The following is a 24,816-nucleotide window of genomic DNA, read 5'->3' as shown; positions in this document are numbered from 1 at the left end:
AATATATGTTTAAATATATTTTTAATATATTTAATTTATTTAATATAAATTTAATATATTTTTTATATTTGGGCTTTATTTAATATATTTTTAGATTTGGTTTCTGAAACTTGCAATTTGAATGTCCTTAACTGTGGAAATTGTCTCACGGATCCTCTCAGTTCTTTCTTCACTTTTTTCTTTTTTAAGAGTTTATTTATTTACTTCAGAGAGGGGAAGAGAGAAAGAGAGAGTGCGTGAACGCAAGCACATGTGGGGGGGAGAGGAAAAATTAGACTCCCTGTTGAACAGGGAGCCAGATGCGCACTTGGTCCCAGGACCCCAGGATCATGACCTGAGCAGGAGGCAGACGCTTCACTGACTGAACCACACACGTGTCTCCAGATCCTCATTTCTTTTCTTTCTTTCTTTCTTTCTTTCTTTCTTTCTTTCTTTCTTTCTTTCTTTCTTTCTTTTTTTTTTTTAAGATTTTATTTATTTATTTGACAGACAGAGATCACAAGTAGGCAGAGAGGCAGGCAGAGAGAGGAGGAAGCAGGCTCCCCGCGGAGCAGAGAGCCTGATGCGGGCCTCCATCCCAGGACTCAGGGATTATGACCTGAGCCGAAGGCAGAGGCTGTAACCCATTGATCCACCCAGCTGCTTCAGATCTTCATTTTTTTTAAAAAAGATTTTATTTATTTATTTGTCAGAGAGAGAGCGAGTGAGAGCGAGCACAGGCAGAGTGGCAGGCAGAGTCAGAGGGAGAAGCAGGCTCTTTGTGAGGCAAGGAGCCAGATGTGGGACTCGATCCCAAGACGCTGGGATCATGACCAGAACAAAGGCAGCTGCTTAACCAACTGAGCCACCCAGGCGTCCCATCATTTCTTAAATGTAAAATAGAAATAGTTTTCTTCCAGGATGGTTCACCCCTTCCTTTTTGTAGTAAAATGTACAAAAAATGTATCATTTTAACCATTGTAAATGTATAGTTTTGTAGCATTAAATATACTCACACTGTTGTTCAGGCATCACCACCATCCATCTTCAGAACCTGATTTCATCTTCCTCAACTGAAACTCTGTACTCGACAAACATCAACTCATCAACCCCCTCTCCACCCCCTTGAGTCCCTGCACCAACATAACGTTATTAAAAACACAAGTGTACAGATATTTGTTTTGATTCCCTGCTTTAATTTTGGAGGGTTATTTACCCAAAAGTGGAATTCTGGGTCATATGGTAATTCTATGTTTAGGAACATATTCCATAGAGTGATTCCATCTTATATTCCCACCAGCAATATGCACAAGGATTTCAATTTCTCCACATCTACATCGATACTTGTTATTTCCTGCCCCCCCTTTTTTCTTTTAACAATTTTATTTATTTATTTGACAGAGAGAGATCACAAGTAGGCAGAGCAGTAGGCAGAGAGAGAGGCGAAAGCAGGTTCCCCACAGAGCATAGAACCAGATGTGGGGCTCGATCCTAGGACCCTGAGATCATGACCCAAGCCAAAGGCAGAGGCTTAGCCACTGAGCCACCCAGGCACCCCTCATGGGCCTTTCGTTGTTTGTTTAGTTAGCTACCGTAATGCGTGTGAAGTGGTATCTCCTGGTTTGCATTTGCATTTCCCTCATGATTAGTGATGGTGAACATCTTTTCATGTACTTATTGGCCATTTGTATATCTTCTTTGGAGAAATGCCTATTCAAGTTTTTAGCCCATTTTAAAATTGATTGCTTGTTTTGTTGCTGTTGAGTTGTAGGAGTTCTTTATATATACTGGACATCAATCCCTTATCAGACATATGATGTGCAAATATTTTCTCCCGTTCTGTGGTTGCCTTTTCACTACTGATCATGTCCCTTGATGCAAAAAGGTTTTTAATTTTGATGAAGTCCAATTTATCTTTTCTTTTGTTGCCTTTGTTCTTGGTGTCATACCTTGGAACTGACTGCTAAACGTAGTGTCATAAAGCTATTCCCATATACTTTCTTCTAAGAATTTTATAGTTTTAGCTCTTATGTTTAGGTCTTGGATCCATTTTGAGTTAACTTTTGTACACAGTGTAAGAAAGGGTCCAACTTTGGGGCGCCTGGGTGGCTCAGTGGGTTAAGCCGCTGCCTTTGGCTCAGGTCATGATCTCAAGGTCCTGGGATCAAGTCCCACATCAGGCTCTCTGCTCAGCCGGGGGCCTGCTTCCCTTCCTCTCTCTCTGCCTGCTTCTCTGTCTACTTGTAATCTCTGTCTGTCAAATAAATAAATAAAATCTTAAAAAAAAAAAAAGAAAGGGTCCAACTTCTGGTTTTTTGTTTTTTGTTTTTTTTTTAATGTAGATATCCAATTTCCCCAACATCATTTGCTGATAACATTGTTTTTTCCCATGTTGAAAATTATTTGAGTATATATGTAAGTTGATTCTGGGCTTTCTATTCCTTTGGATTGGTCTATATCTCTGTCTTTATGCCAATACCACGCTGTTTTGATTACACAGCCTTTTTTTTTTTTTTTTTAAGATTTTATTTATTTATTTGACAGACCGAGATCACGAGTAGGCAGAAAAGCAGGCAGAGAGAGAGGAGGAAGCAGGCTCCCTCCTCCATCCCAGGACCCTGGGATCAGGACCTGAGCTGAAGGCAGAGGCTTTAACCTACTGAGCCACCCAGATGCCCCTGATTACACAGCTTTGTAGTTTTGGAACCCAGAAATGTGAAACCATCTACTGGGAGAAGCAGACACCCTACTGAGCAGGGCTCCCAACTCAGGACTCAATCCCAGGATTCTGGGAACATGACCTGAGCCAAAGGCAGAGTAATAACCCTGACTGAGCCACCCAAACGTCCCTTAATGAGTTTGGATATATTTATGTACTCATGTCACGTCCCCTATAGATGAAACACAAAACATTTCTGTCTCTTGGAATTTCCTATGTGTCCCATCATGTTCAGTCCTTCCCCACTGCTGGCTCCAGGATAGAACCCTGCTTTCTTCCTAGAAAGATTAGAATTTCTTTTCCAGAGCTTCATATAAATGGAAACAGGCAATATAGTATATATCTTTCTTTTTTAAGGATTTTTCTTTCAAAATTTTATTTATTTACTTGAGAGAGAGAAAGCAGGAGTTGGGAAAGGGGTACAGAGGGAGAAGCGGGCTCCTACTGAGCAGGGAGCTGGACCTGAGGCCTGATGTGGGACTGGATCCCTGGACCCTAAGATCATGACCTGAGCCGAAAGCAGACGCTAAATTGATGAAACTACTCAGGTGCCCCTTTGTGCATTTTTAAAGAGTCATTTGCTTATTACTGAATTGTAAATGTTCATTTCATATTCTGGAATTAAGATCCTCTTATTAAATATGTTTTCCAAATCTTTTCTCACACAGTCAGTGGGTTTCCTTTTCTTCCCCCCCCCCCCAATATTTATTTATTTATTTGACAGACAGAGATCACAAGTAGGCAGAGAGGCAGGCAGAGAGAGGAGGAAAGAGGCTCCCTGCGAAGTGGAGAGCCGATGTGGGGCTCGATCCCAGGACACTGGGATCATGACCTGAGCCGAAGGCGGAAGCTTTAATCCACTGAGCCACCCAGGAGCCCCTCCTTTCCTTTTTTAAAAAGATTTTATTTATTTATTTGAGACAGAGAGAGAGAGAAAGAGAGAGAGAGCATGTGCACAAGTGGGGAGGGGTTGAGGAGCTGAGGGAGAAGGAGATGCAGACTCCTTGCTGAGCAGGGAGCCAGATGCAGGACTCAATCCCAGGACCCTGGGATCATGACCTGAGCTGAAGGCAGAGGCTTAACCAACTGAACCACCCAGGTGCTCCTTCTTTTCTTTTTCTTAACAGTGTCTTTAGCTTTTTATTTTTTAGGGTATTTAATTTAAAAAGAAAAAAGGTTTATATACTATTTAAGAAATCTTTCACCCAGTACCTAACTGGTTCTTCTTTTAATAAATGCTATACAGAGGAGGAAAAAAAGAAAGGAAAAAAGAAATCTTTGCCTAATCCATGGTCATAAATTTTTTTTAAAGATTTTATTTATTTATTTGACAGAGTGAGATCATAAGTAGGCAGAGAGGCAGGCAGAGAGAGAGAGAGGAGGAAGCAGGCTCCCTGCCAAGCAGAGAGCCCGATGCGGGACTCGATTTCGGGACCCTGAGATCATGACCTGATCCAAAGGCAGAGGCCCAACCCACTGAGCCACCCAAGCACCCGGTCATAAGTATTTTCTCCTATATTTTCTTCCAGAAATTTTATAGTTTAAGCTTTTAGGTCTTTAAGCTATTTTTTAATTTGTTTGGTTTGTGGGTTGTTTTCTTGTTTTGTTTTGTTTTGGTGTGTGGTATGAGGTAAGGGTCACAGTGAATCATTTAATTGTGGCATCATTTGTTGAAAAGAATATCCTTTCCCCTATTGAATTCTTTTGGAAATGTGGTGAAAACCCAGTAGTGTGTGTTTATATCTAGGCTTTCTATGCTATTCCACTGATCTGTATTATCTTTACACCAAAGACACAATATCTTTTTTTTTTTTTTAAGATTTTATTTATTTGTCACAAGCAGGGGCATGACAGAGGGAGAGGGAGAAGCAGGCCTCCAGCTGAGCAAGGAGCCTAATGTGGGGCTTGATCCCAGGACCTTGGGATCATGACCTGAGCTGAAGGCAGATGCTTAACCAGCTGAGCCACCCAGGTGTCCCCAAAACACTATCTTGATTACTATAGCTTTATAATTAATCTTGAAACCAGATAATGCAATTCTTGTAACTTTTCTTTTTCAGAATGATTTTGGCTATTCTAGGCCCTTAGCATTTCCATATACATCTTGGAATCATTTCTCAATTTCTTCACATGTGCAAAAAAAACCCCAAAAAACAAACCAAAATAACCTGCTGGAATTTTGATTGGGATTGATTGATTTGGAAGCAATTGGCATCTTAACAGCAATGATTCTTTTAATGTATGAAGATGGTATTTCTCTCCAACTAGTTAGATCTTCTTTAACTTTCCTCATCAATGTTTTATAGTTTTCTATGTTCAAATCTTAAGTTTTATTAAATTTGCTGCTATATATTCATTCTAAAAACTCTTTTGTAAATGCTATTTAAAAATGTCAAGTTCCAGTTGTTTACGTCTATAATATAAAAGTAGAGTTCTATATATTGACTTTGAGTTCTGTGACCTTGCTAAATTCACTTTGGATTTCTAGTAGCTTTTTTTGGGTAGATTCCTTGAGATTTTCTACATATTCAATCATACCATCTCTGAATAAATACAATGTGTAAGCTTTTAATTTCTTTTTCTTGCCTTTTTGCACTGACCAGGACCTCCAGAACAATGTTTAGTAGAAATGGTGAGGGCAGATAATCTTGCCTTGTTCCTGGTCCTAGGAGGAAAGCATTCAGTCCTCCAAATGTCATGTTAGCACTAAGGTAAATGCTCTTTATCACATTGAAGAAATTCCCTTCTATTCTATTCCCTTCTATTAGCTGAGGGTTGAATGGGTATTGAATTTCCTTCAGTGGTCCCCACCCCACCCCGCACATGTTCATTGCATGCAGCCATGTGACTTGATTTGGATGCTAATATGTGAATTCAAGTCACAGGCATCTCTTTAGGGAAGGAGCTTTAAAAGCCAGTGTGGGGTTTGCTACATTATCTCCCCACTGCTGCAAGAGTGGTAGAAGCTCCTGTTGCAATGAAGCTTTGGGTATAAGTGTGAGTAAGAAGTAAACTGTTGAGATAAGCTAAGAGATTTGGAGGTTGCTCATTAGTGCAGCATAGCCTAACAGAGGAGGTTCTTGTCCTCAGGACAAACTATTTGCCTTCATGGAGCTTACACTCTAGTGCCAGAGAAACAATAAACAAATACATACTATAATGTCAGGTGGAGATGAATACAAGGAAGAAAGCAAAGCAGATACAGTGAGGCACAGGGGTGGAGGATGTTTTAGCTTTAGATAAGGGTAATGGGGATAGCCTCCTTGAAAAGCTAATAGTTGAGCTGAGACCTGGGTGAAGTGAGGGAGAGAGCCAGCAGGTATCTGTTGGAAGGGCACTCTAGGTGGACAGTCAAGCACTGCTCTAAAACAGGAACTCCAGGCTCTCCTGGCCATGGGAACAAAGCTAAAAGAGCTGTCCTCAAGGAGAGAAGGGAAAGGGATACATCTACCCAATGGTCCCTGTAGCCCATTCTGGTTTTGTGGGGACCAGAAGCAGCTGCTGGACAGTAGACAACGTGGTGGCAGTGGACTTGCCAGATGGCCTAGACACCATTGTTCCTTGAGTCTTAAGATTCTGAACCGTGGGGCAAAGAAGAAAGAGGGAGTAACTGAACTTTTTCTGACATTCAGGCATAGAGGCTTGTTTTCTCTGAGAAAAATAATGTGACCACCACTGTGAGACAATCCATGACCATCATTTTCCTGAAAGTTATTCTTCACCTTACAACTCATCAACAGCTTGCTATGGCCCTTAGGAAGAAGCCCAAACTCAGTTACTTTTAAAAAAATTTTATTTATTTTTGCAAGAGAGAGACGGAAAGAGATGGAACAACTGGGGAAGGAAAAGGGGCAGGGGCAGAGGGAAAAGCGGGCTTCCTGCTGAGCACGGAGCCTGATGTGGGACTCAATCCCCAGATTCTGGGATCACAACCTGAGCCAAAAGCAGGTGCTTAACCCACTAATCCACCCAAGCACCTGCACAAACCTCATTCTGTTGACTAGCTCTGTCGCAGAATTCTGCTTCAGTTGACACTGGGTTCCTGCTTTCGGAGCCTGTGCAAGGGCTGTTCTTTCTGTTAGGAACACTTCCTCCTTTGCCCTGGCCAAGATCCCTCAAACTTGGTTTAAATGTCAGTCTTTCTGGGAGTCTTCCCAGACTAGCTTGCGTGCTTCTGTCAAATACTGTCTTAGCATCTTGTTCTTCTACCAACTCAGCACTCATCATACTGTGCTATCGCTTTAAAAAATCGTCAGGTAATTCAAACATACAGAGAAGTATGAAAAATAATACGGGGGAAGCACCTGGGTGCCTCAGTCAGTTAAGCGTCTGCCTTTGGCTCAGGTCATGATCCCAGGGTCGTGGGATGAATCACCGCATGGGGCTCCTTGCTCCCTCTCCCTCCTGCTCCCCCTGCCTGTGATCTCTGACAAACAAAATCTTTAAAATAAAGTAATATAGGGATCCCTCATATGCCTATCACCGTAGTTAAGCTACGAAACATTGCCAGACCAAGCCCAGGGTAATGACATTTTGCTCCCTCCCTACTCCCAACCATTCCTTGAATTGAGTGTTTATCTTTCCACAGGTCTCTGTACTTTTATTACATGTGCATATATATCTAAACAACATATAGTATTGTTTTTCTTGGCTCTACACTTTACATATAAGTTATTCCAAAGATATTTGTGCAACTTGCATTTTGCCCTCAGCTTTATTTTTGTGCCTCATCCATGTTGAGAGCCATAACTCGAGATCATTTCTACAGCTGTATATATTATACCGCAGTTTACCCGTTTTCTCCACTGACAGACGTTTAGAGTGTTCGCAGGTTTCTGAAATTCCCACGCACTGTGCTACAAGCATTACCGGACGTGTCTCAAACGTGTGACAGTTTCGCGGGTGCACAGGAGCGCACCTGCGGCGTCAGCGTGCCCGCGCGCCTCTAACTGCACCGGAGACCGACACAGAGCTTCAGGGTGGGGGCACCTCACGGTGGCTTTGGAGGCGCATCTCTGCCTCTGGAGGGTGAACTCCCTGGGAGCTGGGGCTCTGGCTGTCTTGCTTACCAAGGCATTTCCAGAACCGGGGGCAGAGGACACTAACGCCCGTTTGTACCCGGCGCTGGGGCAGAAAGTTGCTCAGGGGAGTGGCCAGAGACTGGAGAGCCGAGGCTCGTGGCCTGCAGGCGGCCTGTGTCCGCGGGACAAAGTGCCCGACGCGCTGGGAGAGACTCTCGGCTACTCACTGCGCTCGCGGATCCTTCCGACGCCGGGCCTGGACGCCGGAGCGACCCGCGCGCCCCGCCCCCGGCTCCCGCTTCGCCCCGCCCCCGGCTCCCGCTTCGCCCCGCCCCCGAGGGTGAGTCCGGCGGCGGCGGTGACGGCGGCCGGGAGGGAGGCGATGACGGGCGCGCGGCCGTGCGCCGTGGAGAAGCGCAGGACCCGGGAGCGCGGCGGCGGCGGCGGCGGCGGAGCGGTGTCCGAGGCGGCGGCGGGCGGCATGAGCGGGGCGCGGGGCGCGGGCCCGGCGCTGGCCGCGCTGCTGCTGGCCGCGTCGGTGTTGAGCGCCGCAGTGCTGGCCCCCGGTGGCTCCCCGGAGCGCGATGCCGAGGCCGCCCCACCGCGAGGTGAGTGCGCGCCGCGGCTCCCGCCCGGGCTGCTCAGCGGACCCCGAGCCGCTGCGCCCCCTTCCGCCGCCTGTTCCGCTGGGTCCGCGCGACTGTCCCCTCCTCCGGGACTACGCGCCGCGCCCTCCCGGCTGGGCAGCGCCGCGGCCGAGCGCTCTGGAGAAAGCCGGTCTCCGGAACTAGTTTCTGTTCGCTGTGCGCCGTAGTACGCGTCCCCCGGGCCGGGGGTCTCGGCACATTTGGCCGCTGTCGCAGATACGGCGCGGGTCAGCCTCGCGGGCTCGGGGGCTGGTCCCGCGGAGGGGCCCGACCGCAGCGTCCCCAGAGCGCCACCCGGCCGGGAAACACGCGGGAGGGCCGCGGGGAGCCGGGAGAGCCGCGGAGCGGTGCAACCCCGCGCCCCTTCGCCCGCGCGCGCGCCCTGAGGCTGCCGGGCACCCAGGTCTCCAGGCGACTTTTGTCTTAGCATCTGATGGGGAGACCTGTTACTCCCCAAACGTACGGCTAAGTGAGAGGCGGACCGGCCCGGAAAGGGGTGTGCGCGACGGCCCGCCCTCCGCCAGCTTCTGTGTGCGGGGCCGCTGCGCCGGCCAAGTCCGCTCCGCGAAGGGACAGAGGACGTGGCGCGTGGCAGCAGCGCGGCGGGCGGCTGGAGCCGGGAGCCGCCGTCCGGGGCCGCCAACGGGGCACGCCGCGCGGCAGCCCGGGCCTGCCCTGGGCGGGGAAGAGCCTCCGCCGCGCGGGCACCAAACTCCCCGCGCGGGCACCAGAGCGCACGTCCGACCTGGAGTTAAAAACTCCGCCGGCGGCGCAGGGGGGGCGTCGGTCCCAGGCGCTGGCGAAACTCGAACGCCCGTAGCGAGCGCCCGCAGCCACATTTTCCCTCTGAGGTGATGCGAGGGACAGTCGCGGCCTGGGTTCGCTGGGAAGCCACGGAACGAGGTTCTTGGCCTGGGAGGGGCCGCGCGGGGTGTTTTGCCGGGGGGTGAGTCTCCTGCGCGGCTGGGAGTGTCCGCACTCAGCTCCGCTCGTGTTTTCATGATCTGCCTGGTCTCCCCTTTCTCGGGGGAGGGGATGGTGAAAAGTACTCCCCTAGAGCCCCCGAAACGGGCATCCCAGGGCTCCGTTGGGACCTGATGGCCCCGATGATAGCCCCCAGTTCCTCCCCGGGGGATGCTTTGTTCAGCGATTGTGGGATCCGTCAAATGCAGCAAACCCTACTTGGTCAGGGTTTGGGGAAAGGTCTGCCTGTCCCCTGCCCCCTCCTCCCATCCCCCTTTCTGTATCAGAATGGGGGGGTTTGGCGTCGGTGCGTGTACTTCAGACGGCCCCACCTCCCCAAACAGAATCTTGTAGGGCAAAGACAAAGTGAGTTTTGGGAAACCATCTTAGCGGATAACATTTTGTATTAACTGCCTCCCCCACCCCTGACTCTGTCTCCTCTACCCCCCCTTTATATTGGAGGAAATGGACCCTAAGAGGTTATGTAATCACGCCAGTCCTAAGTTGTCAGGGGGCAATTCTTTTTCTTTATACTTTAGCACCAGTTAATAGCAGGAATTATTTTAGGAAAAAGGTGGTTTGTATATAGTAATTCAGTGGAGTGAGGGAGAACATATTAATATTTTTAAGTGATCCACTCCAGAACCTTCATGAAGCTGTGTTGAGAGGACAGCTAAGCTTTTAGTGCCACCTGGAGTTCAGGTTAGGGCTGGACAACTTCCTCCTAAGAACTCAGTCTCTGCTTGATTTGAGGACTCCAGTTATGTAGAAAGAAAAAAATAATAGTAAATAGACAATGTCTTTAAAAATTTGTTCCTCAAAGAAACTCATGAGCAGAGAGCTAGAACCAGAAATTAAATATTTGGAAACAAAATTCTAATATATCAATGGCACGGTTACTCAGGCACAGGACACTGTAGACAGGAGAGGAGGAAAGAATTGTTTTGGATATAATAGTCATTGAGTGTTACCCTGGTATTTCTAAGGTCATCAGTATCAGAAGTTGGCAGCTTTTTCTTGAAACTGAGCATCAAGTTCAATTTAGATGTCATAGTGGATGGCTTGGGAGTTGCATCCTTATGATGACTACTAAGACCTTTTATAGTCTAGGGATACCTGTGTGGCTCAGTTGTTAAGCATCTGCCTTCAGCTTGGGTTATGATCCCAGGGCTCTAGGATTGAGCCCCACATTGGGCTCTCTGCTCTGCAGGAAGCCTGTTTCTCCCTCTCCCACTCCCCTTGCTTGTGTTCCCTCTCGTGCTGTCTCTCTCTCTCTGTGTCAAATTAATAAATAAAATCTTAAAAAAAAAAAACTGTTAAAGTCTGAAATTCCTATGGAAAATGAAGCATAAATCAAGCAACTTACTCCACCTACTACCAAAGAATCAAGAATATGGATAAAAGGATTAGTTATTCCAACTATGAAAAATGGATAGTGACTATAAATTTGAAAATGAAAACTATCAAAACTGAGCAAGGAAACTAAAAATAACTATTTGAAAACATGGTATGACACATGTCTTTGACAGGTTTGACAAAAGATTTGACATCTGTGCTATGTAAAGAAATGATCAATCCCCAGAGCCTGAAGACGGAAGGGGTGTTAAATAACAAAACTCAGCTGGGTAAATGTAAAGATCGAATTGGCTTTATTCAGTAATTCATGAATTGGCCAGTATCCCATCTAGCAAACGGAAGGAAGCTCCCTCAAGCAGCAGAGAAGGAAATGTTTTAAGAGGCAGAGAGGGAAAGGAAAAAAGGAAATCATTAGCAAAGAATGCATTTTAGGCCAGGATGTTCTTCTAAGGGTAATGAAAGGGGTCCAGTGCTGACCAGGAAGTTTCAGGTTGGCTGCCTAAAGGTCACTTTTCTGAGAGGTGAAGGTGCAGTTAGGTATTAAGTCTTGGTGGGGTGTACCATAAGTGACTGCATTTGGGGCCTGCTGTCTCCTTGTTAACAATTTCCACCTTTCTTTTCTTTTCTTTTTTTTTTTTTTAAAGATTTTGTTTATTTATTTGACAGAGAAATCACAAGGAGGCAGAGAGGCAGGCAGAGAGAGAGGAGGAAGCAGGCTCCCTGCTCAGCAGAGAGCCTGATTCGGGGCTCCATCCCAGGACCCTGAGATCATGACCCAAGCCAAAGGCAGAGGCTTAACCCACTGAGCCACCCAGACGCCCAACAATTTCCACCTTTCGATCAGATTCTCGGCATAACCGAGAGGTGTGATTTAAGTATAAGGCTCTAATGGCACTCTCAGCTCCAAATCTGAACAAAATCTGAAATTTTGTCGATCCTTTGTGTGGTATGCATAGGTCATGTTGTTTTTTGTTTTGTTTTGTTTTTTAGATTTTTAAAAATTTATTTACTTGGCAGAGAGAGCAAGCCGGGGAGTGGCAGAAGGAGAGGGAGAAGGCTCACCACTGAGCAGGGAGCGGATGATGCAGGGTTCCATCCCAGGACCCCAGTATTATGACCCGGCAGACACCTAACCAGCTGAGTCACCCAGGCGCCCTTGTTTTAAGCTTTGTGAGATTCATAGGCCACAATTTCAAGGTTTACGGTCTTTTAAGTTGGTCTTTTTCTTCGTTTCTTTCTGATGTTCGTGTATTAAGCAGATCATTTGCGTGGTGGTTAGTGGCTGTAAACATGTATTGAGAGCTTTTGAGAGGCTAGAACTTCTGTGATTATTACAAGCAGGATAATTCCCAGTGTCTGGAGTGCATTTCAGAGCCATATGGGTCCCCAAGTCCCAAACTAATCAAAATCAAGGTCAGTTGAGTCAAAGACAGACCCTGGTGAAGGAGTCACCACTGTAAGCCAGGTGGCTTGCTCCATGATCATATGTCCACTTTTCAACTTCTCCAGAAGTGTGAATGCATGAATGCAGATGCAGCCGGTGGTTTTAGCCATAGTTCAGACATCTCTTTTTTTTGGCTAAAATATAACCAAGGGCTATCCCGTTATTAAGAACAACTTTCTATAGGATCTTTATTGGGCAGCTGTTGTCATTAGCACTGGATTTTGCACTATCCTTAAGAGTTTAGGAGAGGTTTCTGAACATATTCTCGTTGACATGTACTCCTAACCAATGAGGTGTGGTCCTGCCAAAGGACGTGAATTGGAGACGTGAATGCCTTCTGGTAATTCCTTTCTAACTGGACAGTGTCAGTCCTGGAGGGTGAATCGGTGAGCTGTCTTAGTTCATTTGACCTTAGTTCTTAGGCCCACAGTTAGACTAAGCAGCATTCATAGTGATAACCACCACAGATAAAGATAAACTCTTTTGGGGGCACAAGGCACTTCCTGCTACATGGGCGTGATGAATGGATTCATTCACAGGGATTGTTTGTATTTTCCCGTTCAAGCCAAAGGGTCAGCTAGGTTTCCTCTTAGCCTAACATAAAAAGTTGTTGTAAATTCCAGAAGTTACCCATTTTAGCAGTGGCCTGGGTGATACAGATGATGGCGTTATCTTTCCAGGCCAGTGCCAGAGTAAAGGACAGAAAAGGAGGAAGAAAGAGTTTCACTTTTGAAGTATGAAGTGTTGACGTGGCATCTTGGGAGGAAGCACTCTGCTTTGCTGTCAGCTCCTTCCTGTCCTGTTCAGTTGAATCTGGAGGTCTCCAGGGCTTGTAAAGGACCCCATGTCAGGTAGAGCCTTCTTCAGCAGTGAGATGCATTTCCAGGCTTTAAGTCCCTGAAGTCTGGCTGCCATCTGGGTGGTGACAAGGACCTGGAGTGCCTCCCAAGGAGATCCAAGGTCAGTCTTTGTTCTTGGTGATTCCAAATCAGAAGGCTGGGAGAAAAGTGGAAACATTAGTTTGGAGAGTCGGAGCCAAATTTTTGAAGAAACTAGAATAATTCAGGAGCCAGTCCAACTTAGAGCAGAACCTCAAAGACAGTTAAGAGGATTAGAATCAAAACAGACAAAAGGGTAAACATTTCTTCCCTCTACAGTTATACCCTCATTTTGAAGAGTAAAACTAATTTCTTTGCTTTAAGCTTTGCCAACAATAGTGATTGACCATATAAGCTCTTTCTTTTAGAAATTGGTTATAGATTTTTTCTCTCTTTTTTTAAAATTTATTTTTAAACAAGCTCTGTGCCCAGTATTGGGCTTGAGCTCATGACCCCAAGATCAACAGTCCATACATTCTACCAACTGAGCCAGCCAGGTATCCTCCCCTCTTTTATTTTTTAATTTTTAAAAAATATTTATTTATTTATGGGGGGGAGGAGAGGCAGAGAGAGTCCCAAGTAGATGCTGCACTGAGTGTGGAGGCCAGTATGGGGCCTAATCCCATGACCCCAAGATCGCAACCCAAGCTAGAATCAGGAATCAGATGCTGAACTGACTGCACTACCCAGGCATCCCCTCCCTTTAAAAAAATAAATAAATAAAAAATAAATGTATATGTATGTATATACATATATATATATAGTTTTTGGATTATATAAACTCTTTTTAAAAAAAAAATAAAATTATTTTTTATTTTAAGTAGGCTTCGCCCCCAGTGTGGAGCCCAATGCAGGGCTTGAACTCATAACCCTGAGATCAAGACCTGGGCTGAGTTCAAGAGTCCCATGCTTAACTGACTGAACCACTCAGGTGCCCCAATATAAGCTCTTTTTAATATTACTTTGCTGGAATCTTGTAAGCAAGGTGTTTGCAAAGAGGCTTTTTATTGGCTCCACAAAGTCAACCTTGATGTAGAGAACAAAATCAAAAGAAATATAGGGGAGGAAAATTAAACTTTCTTATAACTTAGAGTCCATAGATAAATACTTGGGACAGGCAGAGTGACTTTCCTCCAGGAACTCAACTGCCTAAATGTTAATACTTTGCTAGAAGCAAAAGACAACCTTAGCTTGACATTAGACAACCTCATGAGATCCTATAAATCTTTAACATATGTAAATCCCTTTAGAAGCTTACTTTAGCTCCACCCACCCTCCCAAGTTATGTGTTAACAATCATCCTCTAAACATATGGCCCACTGATACCATCTGAAGGGTCTCATGACTAAGGTTTTACTAGACAGTAAACTTAGGCTATCCCTAACCAACTCCCAACTTGAAAGGATATAATTAGTTACTCCCCACAACCCCAGTGTAGCTCTTTCTGTGTGTCCTGTCCCCATGCTTGAATAAAACCATTCTTTTTGCACCAAAGATGTTTCAAGAATTCTATCTTGACTGCTCTCAGATCGCAGCAGTTCACATCAATCTTAGTTCTTTAAAGCTGTTTGGTCATATCTGAGTGTAGGCATATCTCTCTCACATATGATGTGCTGGTCAAAGCTTTAGTAGTCTAGCCAAGGTTTCCAGTGGTGTCTGGTTACAACAGTCAGACTCATTGAATCTGTAAATATGGCCATGAAAGGTATACCCAAGAGGTTTCCAATTCTGGAGGAATTAGGGAGAAAAAGTAAATGTTTCATCTTTGTTCCCAAAGGCATACCTTATCAATTTGTTGATACCTTTAGAGAAAAGAGAAGGTGGTTTCTTAAAATCTGGAAAAGCAAAATATTAGAGAACCATGGGTGTGCGCGCGCGTGTATGTGTGTTTTAAGATTTTATTTATATATTTGAGAGAGAGAGTGTGAGCGAGAATATGAGAGGGGAGGAGGTGAGAGGGAGAAGCAGACTCCCCATGGAGCTAGGAGCCCGAGCAGGACTCCATGTGGGGACTCCCGGGCCATGACATAAGCTGAAGGTAGTTGCTTAACCAACTGGGCCACCCAGGCACCCATTAGCAGCATTTTAAACAAGAAGTCACAAAAATTTTATAGTCCTCCTGCTTGGTTCATTCAATCCCATGTTATTAAGTTTTGTCCTACTTGAATACTGTTTTCCCACTAGTTCTGGAATTTTTTTTTTTTAAGATTTTTTTATTATTAGAGAGTGTGTGAGTAGGGGGAGGGGCAGGGAAAGGGAGAGAGTTCCAAGCAGACTCCCCACCAAGCACAGAGCCTGATGTGGGCTTAGTCTCATGACCCTGAGATCATGACTTGAGCCAAAACTAAGAGTTGGAACTCAACCAGCTGGGCGCCCCAGGTGCCCCCCCTTTTGTTTAAAAGATTTATTTGTTTTAGAGAAGAGTGCATGCATGTGCTTGTGAGTTGGGGGAAGGGAGTCTTCTCAAGCAGACTCACAGAGCCCAGTGAGGGGCTCAGTCCCATGACCAATGAGGTCATGACCTGAAGTGAGCTGACACTAAGTCTGATGCTTAACTGAGCCACCCAGGTTCATAGTTCTGGAAATTTTTACCCAGTTCAGTTGCATGATCTGAAAGTGATCAGAAACCTGTATTCTAGAGTACTTGTCAGACTCTTTCCATGAATTTCCTCTAAGATAAAACACATTTGCAGGAAGCTTTTGTAAAAGCATCTGAGTAAAACAACTCTCTGTATATGACAAAAGACTTAAAAATGCCCATTACAGATCTGAAAAGTTCATTACAATAGAATTAACAAGGAAATTTGGTTATTTTTGTGATTGCATGTTCAGACAGTAACTGTAATTACAAGTGTTAACATATCAGTGCCTATTCTGTCTTCAGGAATTTCATACAGTTTCTGAAACACTTATATTAATAACATATATCAGGCAGATATAATCCAAGAAGGTTTAGCATCATTTGCTTGACAGTGCTTCCCATGTAATGTAACATACCAGATATGCCTGTTAACATCTTCTCTTTTATAAAGAGAACAGATCCTTTGAGATATTCCAAGGGACTGTCTGGAAAACCCAAAGCTAGTTAAAGGTCAAGAAGACTTCATTTAGAGTTTGATTTTGGGGACCTTTGTTAAGGTAAGGTTTGGGATCATAGGTCACTGTGAAACAATATTTAGTTTCCATTTCACCAAGTTACAAAGACTTCACAGGCAAATACAGAGAGTCAAATAGTTGTACAAAGCTGTGGCTATTTTATTTTATTTATTTTATTTATTTATTTATTTATTTATTTATTTATTTATAGCTGTGGCTATTTTAATATTGAAAAGACCCTGCTTTTTTCCCTAACTAATTAAAGACCTGATAAAGACAAAACAGAATTTTTGTCTTTCTAGGCAGATTACATTAAAGATGAAGAAGAAATTTTGCTTATAATTTATTAAGAGCAGACCAATAACCTAAAACAACTTTGTCCTTTTAATGGAGAGAAAAACCAAATTCTAACTTTGCACTAGGGTACTCCTGACATTTTTAGGGACTCATGACTGGTGTAGTCGGTGGAGCATATGACTTTTGATCTTGGGGTCCTGAGTTGGATCCCCGTGTTGGCATAGAGATTATGTTAAAAAAACAAAAAACCTCACTACATCTGATACTAATGATGTACTGTATGTTAGCTAATTGAATTAAAAAAAAACTGCTTACTTTTAAATAGATTCATTTTAATTGTAGCCAGCCTGACCACTCATTAAACTTCTTTCAGAGATTCCTTTTTCACAAGTCTTCTACATCTTTCTTTTTTACCATCAGATTTTGTCCACCACTGTCTTAGAGTCAATCAAAGGTGGTATGTTGCTGGCTCTGGGCAGTCGTTATTGCTTGAGGGGGATGTTGCAGAGGATGCTTTGCCCTCAGGGTCTTCCCCCTGACCCAAGAGACAAGCTGGAAAGAAAGTCTGAGGTCAAAATGGAGGCAGCTGAATCCTCTTTCAGGCAGACTTATAAATGTTATGACTTCTAGAAACAGGTGCTTTTTTCATAGAAAATTTCTCGGGGTGGCATGAGGCATGTTTACTAATAGACTCAAAGATCTTCAGTTCCTCTGTAAAAGGAAGCAAAAAGTGGTCAAGCCTATATTCAGTACTTAATGTTCCAGTATTTTATCTTAGTTGGAAATGATCTGGATACCCAGTGAATTAAACTTGATTTAGCAAAACTTTAAGGTTTCAGTGTTACCAAAAAGATTTGGGAAATCTACTTAAAAAGTTCACATAAAAACTTTTTACCTACCTATTCTTTTTTTTTTTTTTTAAATATTTTATTTATTTATTTGACAGAGGGAGAGAGATCACAAGTAGGCAGAGAGGCAGGCAGAGAGAGAGGAGGAAGCAGGCTCCCTGCCGAGCAGAGAGCTAGGGCTCGATCCCAGGACCCTGGGATCATGACCTGAGCTGAAGGCAGAGGCTTAACCCACTGAGCCACCCAGGTGCCCCTCAGTTTACTTGTTCTTAACAATGGTTAGAATACCCACAAAACAGCACAACTCAGATATGATATTAGATAGCCACTGTTTCTTGTTGACAAATTTAGTAACAGATAATATGAACATACTTGATGAGTAAAACTTGCTATGATAAACGTGTCCTATTTAATGTTGAAAACTCTGTAAAGGCATATCTGTTTTCATTAAACCAACAAACATAAACCATGTTTAATAATGAATGTCTTCCCAGATTGTATGAACCTGAAAAAGCACTTGAGTTAGTTTCTATTCTATTTCTGAAATTTAGAAATACTTAATTTATAAGCCAATTATAGACCTCTTTACAAATTAATTTTAGCAATTTAGCATTTTTCAGAGGTAGAAAATGCCACCCATCTACACCTACACATAGATAGGTAGACAGACAGACAGACATTAACATATAAGCAGAAACCTGGGAGTTACTATTTTAAAATTTTTACCATAAGACAGATAGGATAATGCAGAACTCACTAGTTTACAAAAGAATAGTTGGTTCCTAACTTATTCTGGCAGATGGACTAAAGTTTTTTCTATTAATATTTGTGGAGAAGATACATGATTTTTCGTTTATCCAAATTTCGGATGACTTTTACTCCTTCCATTCTACTTCTGTTAAGAATTATCTCACTGAGGTTTGTACTTTTGGTATTTTCAACTCAAAATCACAGGAAGAGAATGTAAGTCCCTCCAATAAGGACTCTGGTTTTCTAATGACAATAATTTATGTCTTCTGAGATAAACGGGGAAGCTTGGAGATCAATGAAATAAACAGGTTAACTTTGAATTGCCTCTCCATGTACATTTCTAGTTTTGTAAAGATTTTTAAGATCAGGAGAATTGCTTTTAATTCCTCAGAGATTCAGGTTATAGTCTGGATGTGAAAGGACTGACCTATCCATCCACCTATGCGGGAATGTTTCTCTTTCCCACGTTTAGCTTCGAGAAGGACTTAGCCAGCTTCCATCTGTTTTTCCAGGATCCCATCTGTAGGCTGTGAATGGGGTTTAAAGCAAAGAGTTCCTAGCTCTGAAATTTACTAGAATTTGGGAGCTTTTCTGTTTTTTCTTTTGTCTTATCTTTTTTTTTCCCCCTTCTTCTTTTTTTTTTTTTTTTTTTTTTTTTTTGAGAGAGAGAGAGAGAGAGTGCACACAAGGGGATGAAGCAGTGGGAGAAGAAGGGAGAAAATCTTAAGCAGCCTCCATGCCCGATGTGGGGCTCAGTCCCAGGACTTGGGGATCATGACCTGAGCTGAAAGCAGATGCTCAACCAGCTGAGCCACCCAGGTGCCCCTCTTGTTTTGTTTCTCAATTTTAGTTTTCCCTTGACTTTTTAAGGGAATAATGTAGCAGTTTATCAGGAAGTTCCTGAGTCTTGTCAACTCTGAGAGGAACTCATAAGGGGATCCCTATTTTGAAGGTAGATACGGGGATGCCTGTAAGGTCCTTGATTTGGGTGACTTTGTTCACGGTCAAGTAAAGTTACTTCAGAGAGAGGATACTGAGGAATGAGCACTCAGATAAAGGAGGCTGGTGGAGCAGCAGGGATTACATCAGTACTGTAGCCTTTTGCTTCAGGTACCTCTTTTTAAATAATTTTCAGTATTTTACAATAAATATTTCAGTGGAGCTCTTTTGCCATTTGGAACCTTTTGGAGGCCTCTGTATACCAGTTAAAATTGTGTATCACATTCTCTTTGTTTAATTTGGGAATCCTTTTTTTTTTTTTTTTTAATATTTATTTATTTATTTATTTGGCTGACAGAGAGAGAGAAAGATATCACAAGGAGGCAGAGAGGCAGCCAGAGAGAGACGAGGAAGCAAGCTCCCAGCACAGAAGAGAGCCCAGTGCAGGGCTTTATTCCAGGACCCTGAGATCATGACCTGAGCCAAAGGTAGAGGCTTAACTCACTGTGCCGCCCAGGTGCTTCTGTGAATCATTGCTTTTAAGGACACTTCTTAAATGAGCTGATCTAATTGGAACATTACTCAAAATGGCCACTGTAATTCTAGATTGTCGTTAGTGAGATTTTGCCATTTTTGTAGATATTTATAGCTTTTGGGACCACAGTTCTTAGACATGAAATAAGTATGCCAGATGGTGGCACACTTCACTCTTTAGAAATTAAGGATCCTATGTTTATCTTTATTGTTATTTATTATTAATTTTTAGCTTAGCCTTTGAGTTGCTCAGAGCCAGATTAATACCTCAGAGGGATGTGCTGTGGGGTTGGGGTTGTGTGGTGTTTCACGGTGTACCTCATTGCACAGAATTTTTCTTGAGGTTGACAAGTGATCTAGTGTCAACCCATCTGGTTCTGTGACCCGCTAGTCCTAACACAGGTGTCTTTGGTCTAAGTGGTGGGCACTCCAACAATTCTTAAATGCTTGACTCCTGCTTACCAATTTCTGTGGCTTTTTTGGCTTCCCCAATTCCCATGAGCAGTTAACCTTTCCATCATGTGCACATTTACAGAAACCAGTAGTAGTATCTGAGGAACTGAAACTGGACCTGAGCTGTAACCAAAGAACTGGGGGCTGGGGAAAGTGTTGAACCAGCAAACCTCAAAGAATGGGGCCTATAGACTGATTCCAAACAAATGGGAACTGCAGCTGCTCCCGACAGGCATGGAATCTGGAGAAGGATTCCCAACAGAGAACAGCAGACTGAAATGTCAGCACTTGCTGGAGTGGAATCTGAGAACTAACTGAAATCCTGGGTTTGGCAGTTTCTGTGGAGTGGCCAGTAGAAGGCCCTGTGTGCACCAACAGCAGTCCCTGTGGAGCCTTGTCCCGGGGAAAGGGTTGAACCAGCAGAGCCCAGCAGATGGGAACTGCAGCCTGGAGGCTCCCCATGGTGGGGAACTACATACCCCCACCAATAGTTCCCACACAGAACTTGGGACAGGATTAAGGGATGGGGTTTTTCACTCAAAAAGCCTGGGATTGTGGACTGCAGAGGCAGTTACTTTGAGGGCTTGATGCAGAGAGTGGAGCACTGAAACAAGAGAGAACTTACCGTGGCACTCGGACATGATGAGTAAGACCATGAGCTCAGAGTGATTGTGGGGTACCATGCCTGTGTTTCCCATTTTCCCCAGAGTCGTCGGAAGGCTCCTTCAATCCCACCACTGCCACCAAATGTGTTAAATAACAGACAGCTGAGTAAATTTAAAGATCAAATTGGCTTTATTTAACAACTCATGAATCGGGCAGCATCCCATCTAGCAAGTACTGCAGAAAGGAACTTCATTGAGCTGCGGAAAAGGAAAGGTTTTTAAAGGCAGAGAGGGAGAGGAAAAAGGAAATTATTCACAAAAATTTGCATTGTTTTGGGCAAGGTGACCTTTCTGGGGGGGAACAGAAAAAGGTCTTCCTATAGATTACCTCCTGATGCTGACCAGGAAGTTCCAGATTGCCTGGTTGAAGGCCCCATTTCTGGCAGAAGCTGAAGCTGCAGTTGGGGTAGGTCTTAAATCTGGGTGGGGGTTAGCATATGTGACTCCATTCTGGGCCTGCAGGCTCCTTTTTAATGGGAGTTAAGTAGTTAAATAAAAGAACATTCCAACAATTCCCATGAAAGGAAAATATTGATGGGAAACATTTAGAAAACATTTTCAAACTTGTCAAGCATTATTTCAAAACTAAAACAATAAGGAAATTATATTTTCTATACATCAGGCTCAAAAATGAGGAAAAAATTAAAAGGCTAAAAATCACTGGCACAGCTTCTAGGCAACAGATCTGTTTACCTGACTCAGGAGACTCAGGTCACAGAGGTCAGGTGCTGGTCATACTGCCCACAGCCTAAGTCCTTATGGCTGGTGGGTGACTTGAGGCAAGTTGTTTGACCTCTCCAGGCTTCACATCCCTCATCCGGAAAATGGAGACATCAGTAGCTATTTCATAGGGCTGTTGGGGCCCGGTGCACATTTGGGTGTGTAATTTGTATCACCTGGGAGTGCAAGTGACACAATTGTCATAAATTGCAGCTAAATTAGAGGGGGGTTTGGCAGTGGCATAGCAAACACTATTTAAAAGGCTATAAAATTTCCCTCCTGGAAGTTAAGGAACTATGTCAACAGGAGCCCATGTTAATTTTCAGCTGTCTATGACATCATTTCTTACATTAGGAAGAAAGAGGAAATGGGAAGGAGTTGGAAATGAAGTTACATGGAAAGAGCAGAAACAGCTGTGGAGAATATTTAACCATATATTCCTAACGCTGATTCTGCATTGGTTGGCTGTGGCCTGGATGTTACCGTTATCCTGTGTTGACCAGTTACTTTGTTTCAGATTCTGCACCGACCACATTACCTATCTTGTCATTCGTAGCCTTCTCAGCAGTCCTATGATGTAGTTTTATAATATACCAGTAATGTACTAGTATAATGTTTCCCTGAGTTCCGTGAGGCACTCTAGCAAATTAATCAAAACTGAGGTGTCTCTCACTCAATGGTCAGAGGCATGGGTGGTAACCTGCACCACCCATGTCCAAAGGTGCTGGCGGGTCTTGTGGGACTGAGCCCCTGTCTATGGGACCTGACACTGTCTCCAGGTAAAGAGTGTCAAAGTTGAGTTGAATTGTAGGACGCCCAGTTGGTGTCTGAGAATTGCTTGTGGTGTGGGAAGCTTCGCCCCACAATAGAAATCGAGTGCAGAACCTCTAGACTCTTAATTTATTGGTGAGGAAGCTGAGACAGGGTGGGATTCAAATTCATGTTGGTGTAACTTGGAGTCCAGACACTTAACCCACCATGTCACCATGTTTTATCCCTGGTCCTAACCACTGCTCCTACTAGAAGAAGCTCTTCAGAAGGTTAACAAAGGAAAGAAAGTGATGGTATAACTTTATTTAGTTTAGAGAGGGAAAAGATTTTCAATAGATTATTAAGAGTTATATATTGTTGGGGTGCTTGGGTGGTACAGTTGGTTAAGTGTCCAACTCTTGGTTTTGGCTCAGGTCATGATTGCAGAGTCCTGGGTTTGAGCCCCACGTCTGGCTCCCTGTGCTTAGTGTGGGGTCTGCTTGAGATTCTCTTTCCCTCTGCCCCTTCTGCTTATGCTCTCTTTCTCTCAGATAAATAAAAAAAAGAAAAAAGAAAATGATATATTGTGGGTTTTGTCTTTACGGAGAGCTAAATAAGGGTAAATTCAGGTAAACTTTAAAAAGAGCAATTTAGAAAAATTTCCTGAATTAACCAATTAACTGTTCACATGAGTTTCCGGGGAGCCCTGAAGGAAGATCCCATATTGCAAAATAAAAGAGGCTAGATTAGGAGCACCTCGGTGGCTCAGTCAGTTAAGCATCTTCAACTCAGGTCATGATCCCAGGGTTCTGGAATTGAGCCCTGCTGCATCAGGTTCTCTGTTCAGTGGTAAATCTGCTTCTCCCTCTTAAAAAAAAAAAAAAAAAAAAAAAAAAGAGGCTAGGGGGCACCTGGGTGGCTCAGTTGGTTGAATGTCTGTCTTCGGCTCAGGTCATGATCCCAGGGTCCTGGGACCGAGCTCCACATTGGACTCCTTGGTCAGGGAGCGTCTGCTTGTTCCTCTTCCTACCCCACCTGTGCTCTCTCTCACAAGTAAATAAATAAAATCTTAGGTAAAATCTAGGCTTTTTTTTTTTTTTTTTAAGAGCCTAGATTTTACCTTTCTCATTGTGTTATTAAATAGTTTTTTGGCCTAGAAGCTAGAGGTCAAGTTAATTTCTCTTTCATATAATAGTATAAATGGGTAGGTCTAAATGAAACATTTTGCTTTCACTTTAGCCTATAGTAGTTTTCTTCCTTTGCCTACCAAGTTGGCAGGTGAAATTTAGACTGTTCATGATGGTGGTCTTTAGGTCATCCTACGAGCATCTAGTAGATTGCTGAGCTCTAAGCATAAGGAATACAGAGCAGTGGGTCTTTCTTCCTTCAGACTGAGACTCATCCTCTGTTCTTACTTCAAATCTGCTGTGGAAACCGGAAAGAGATTCAGAAGTCAAACCCAAGTGATATAAGGCAGAGTTTCGCAACTTTTTTTTTTTTTAAAGATTTTATTTATTTATTTGACAGAGATGACAAGCAGGCAGAGAGGCAGGCAGAGAGAGAGGAGGAAGCAGGCTCCCTGCTGAGCAGAGAGCCTGATGCAGGGGTCGATGCTAGGACCCTGAGATCATGACCCGAGCCGAAGGCAGCGGCTTAACCCACTGAGCCACCCAGGCGCCCCAGAGTTTCGCAACTTTAAAGTTTATGCACATCCCTGTAGAGCCCTGTTGACTGGGCATCCTGACGTCTCCTGAGCTGCATTCAGAGTGGAGTAACAAGGTCCAGGAAAATCTGGGCTCTGGAACTACACAGTGATTTTGCAGAACTCTGGCCATATGCAATGATCAAATCTTAATTTCTTCATCTGCAAAATGGAGAAAATACCAGCTTATGAGATTGGCATATTGTCAGATAGAAGATCTGTGAAACTAGTAAATTCAGTGCCCCTCACAATTTAGCACTTGATGAACTTGGTCCCACATGGTCCGTTTACACACAGGATGTGAATGGTGTTAACCGAATCCTCGTCTTTAGTGGTGGCATGTGTGCAAAAGTGTGTGTGTGTGTGTGTGTGCATACGTGCCCATGTGCAGAGTCATTCAGTTGTGTGTCCACAAAGTAAGGGACTAGAGACCCCAAAGCTCCCAAGTGCAAGCCTTTGAGAAGCACGTCTATGAACCCACACTGTTCACACAGGTGCACTTTGTCTCTAATGTGTCTTTCAGATGCTTTTTCATTTTTTTTCCTAAACTTTCTTTTCCTAATTCTTACCAGACTTAGATAAAAAAAAGCATGTAGAGCTGAAGATGGATCAGGCTTTGCTGCTCATCCACAATGAACTGCGCGGAACAAACCTGACTGTGTTCTGGAATTCCGAACGCTGTTACCACGTAGGTATTATGTTCATGCTCACAGTGTTGTTTGCTTTGGGGCTGTTTGAAATGATCCCCAGGGCTCTCCTGCCTGAAGCCCTTTACGTGTTCCTTCGGTTTTATAGGTAAGGGCACAAATAGAATCAGGAGACAGATAATCAGGGGGAATGCCTAGCAGTGAACAATGTCAGTCTCTTACCTTTCCCCCTCCCCATCTTTTAAAAACTCAGTTCTTGGTGATGAGTGAAAGTGATAGACAGACCATGTTTTACTTTTTTCCTCTGCCTGATGCATAACTCTGTTGCTGAACCAGAGAAGGAAGAAGTGAGAACCTTGGTATTCTCCAAGGGCAGAGGTAGTGACGATAACTGGGAGGCTTAGGTTG

At 43.9% G+C, this 24,816-nt stretch overlaps 1 protein-coding gene across 1 annotated transcript in view; it reads left to right on the top strand.

Moving 5' to 3' along the window:
* The first annotated feature begins 8,078 nt into the window (after window positions 1-8,078).
* HGSNAT (heparan-alpha-glucosaminide N-acetyltransferase) overlaps window positions 8,079-24,816 on the top strand; it is a 47,251-nt gene continuing 30,513 nt past the window's right edge. The window contains exons 1-2 of the mRNA XM_082715164.1: window positions 8,079-8,327; window positions 24,334-24,449. Of these exons, the coding sequence (XP_082571290.1) occupies window positions 8,102-8,327; window positions 24,334-24,449 (342 nt within the window). The 5' untranslated portion in view covers window positions 8,079-8,101. The remainder of the gene's footprint in view (window positions 8,328-24,333; window positions 24,450-24,816) is intronic.

This window comes from Mustela nivalis (genome assembly GCF_964662115.1).
Source record: "Mustela nivalis genome assembly, chromosome: 20".
Classification (NCBI taxonomy): domain Eukaryota; kingdom Metazoa; phylum Chordata; class Mammalia; order Carnivora; family Mustelidae; genus Mustela; species Mustela nivalis.
The sequence above is the reverse complement of the archived record's forward strand: the minus strand, read 5'-3'. Positions and strand labels throughout refer to the sequence as shown.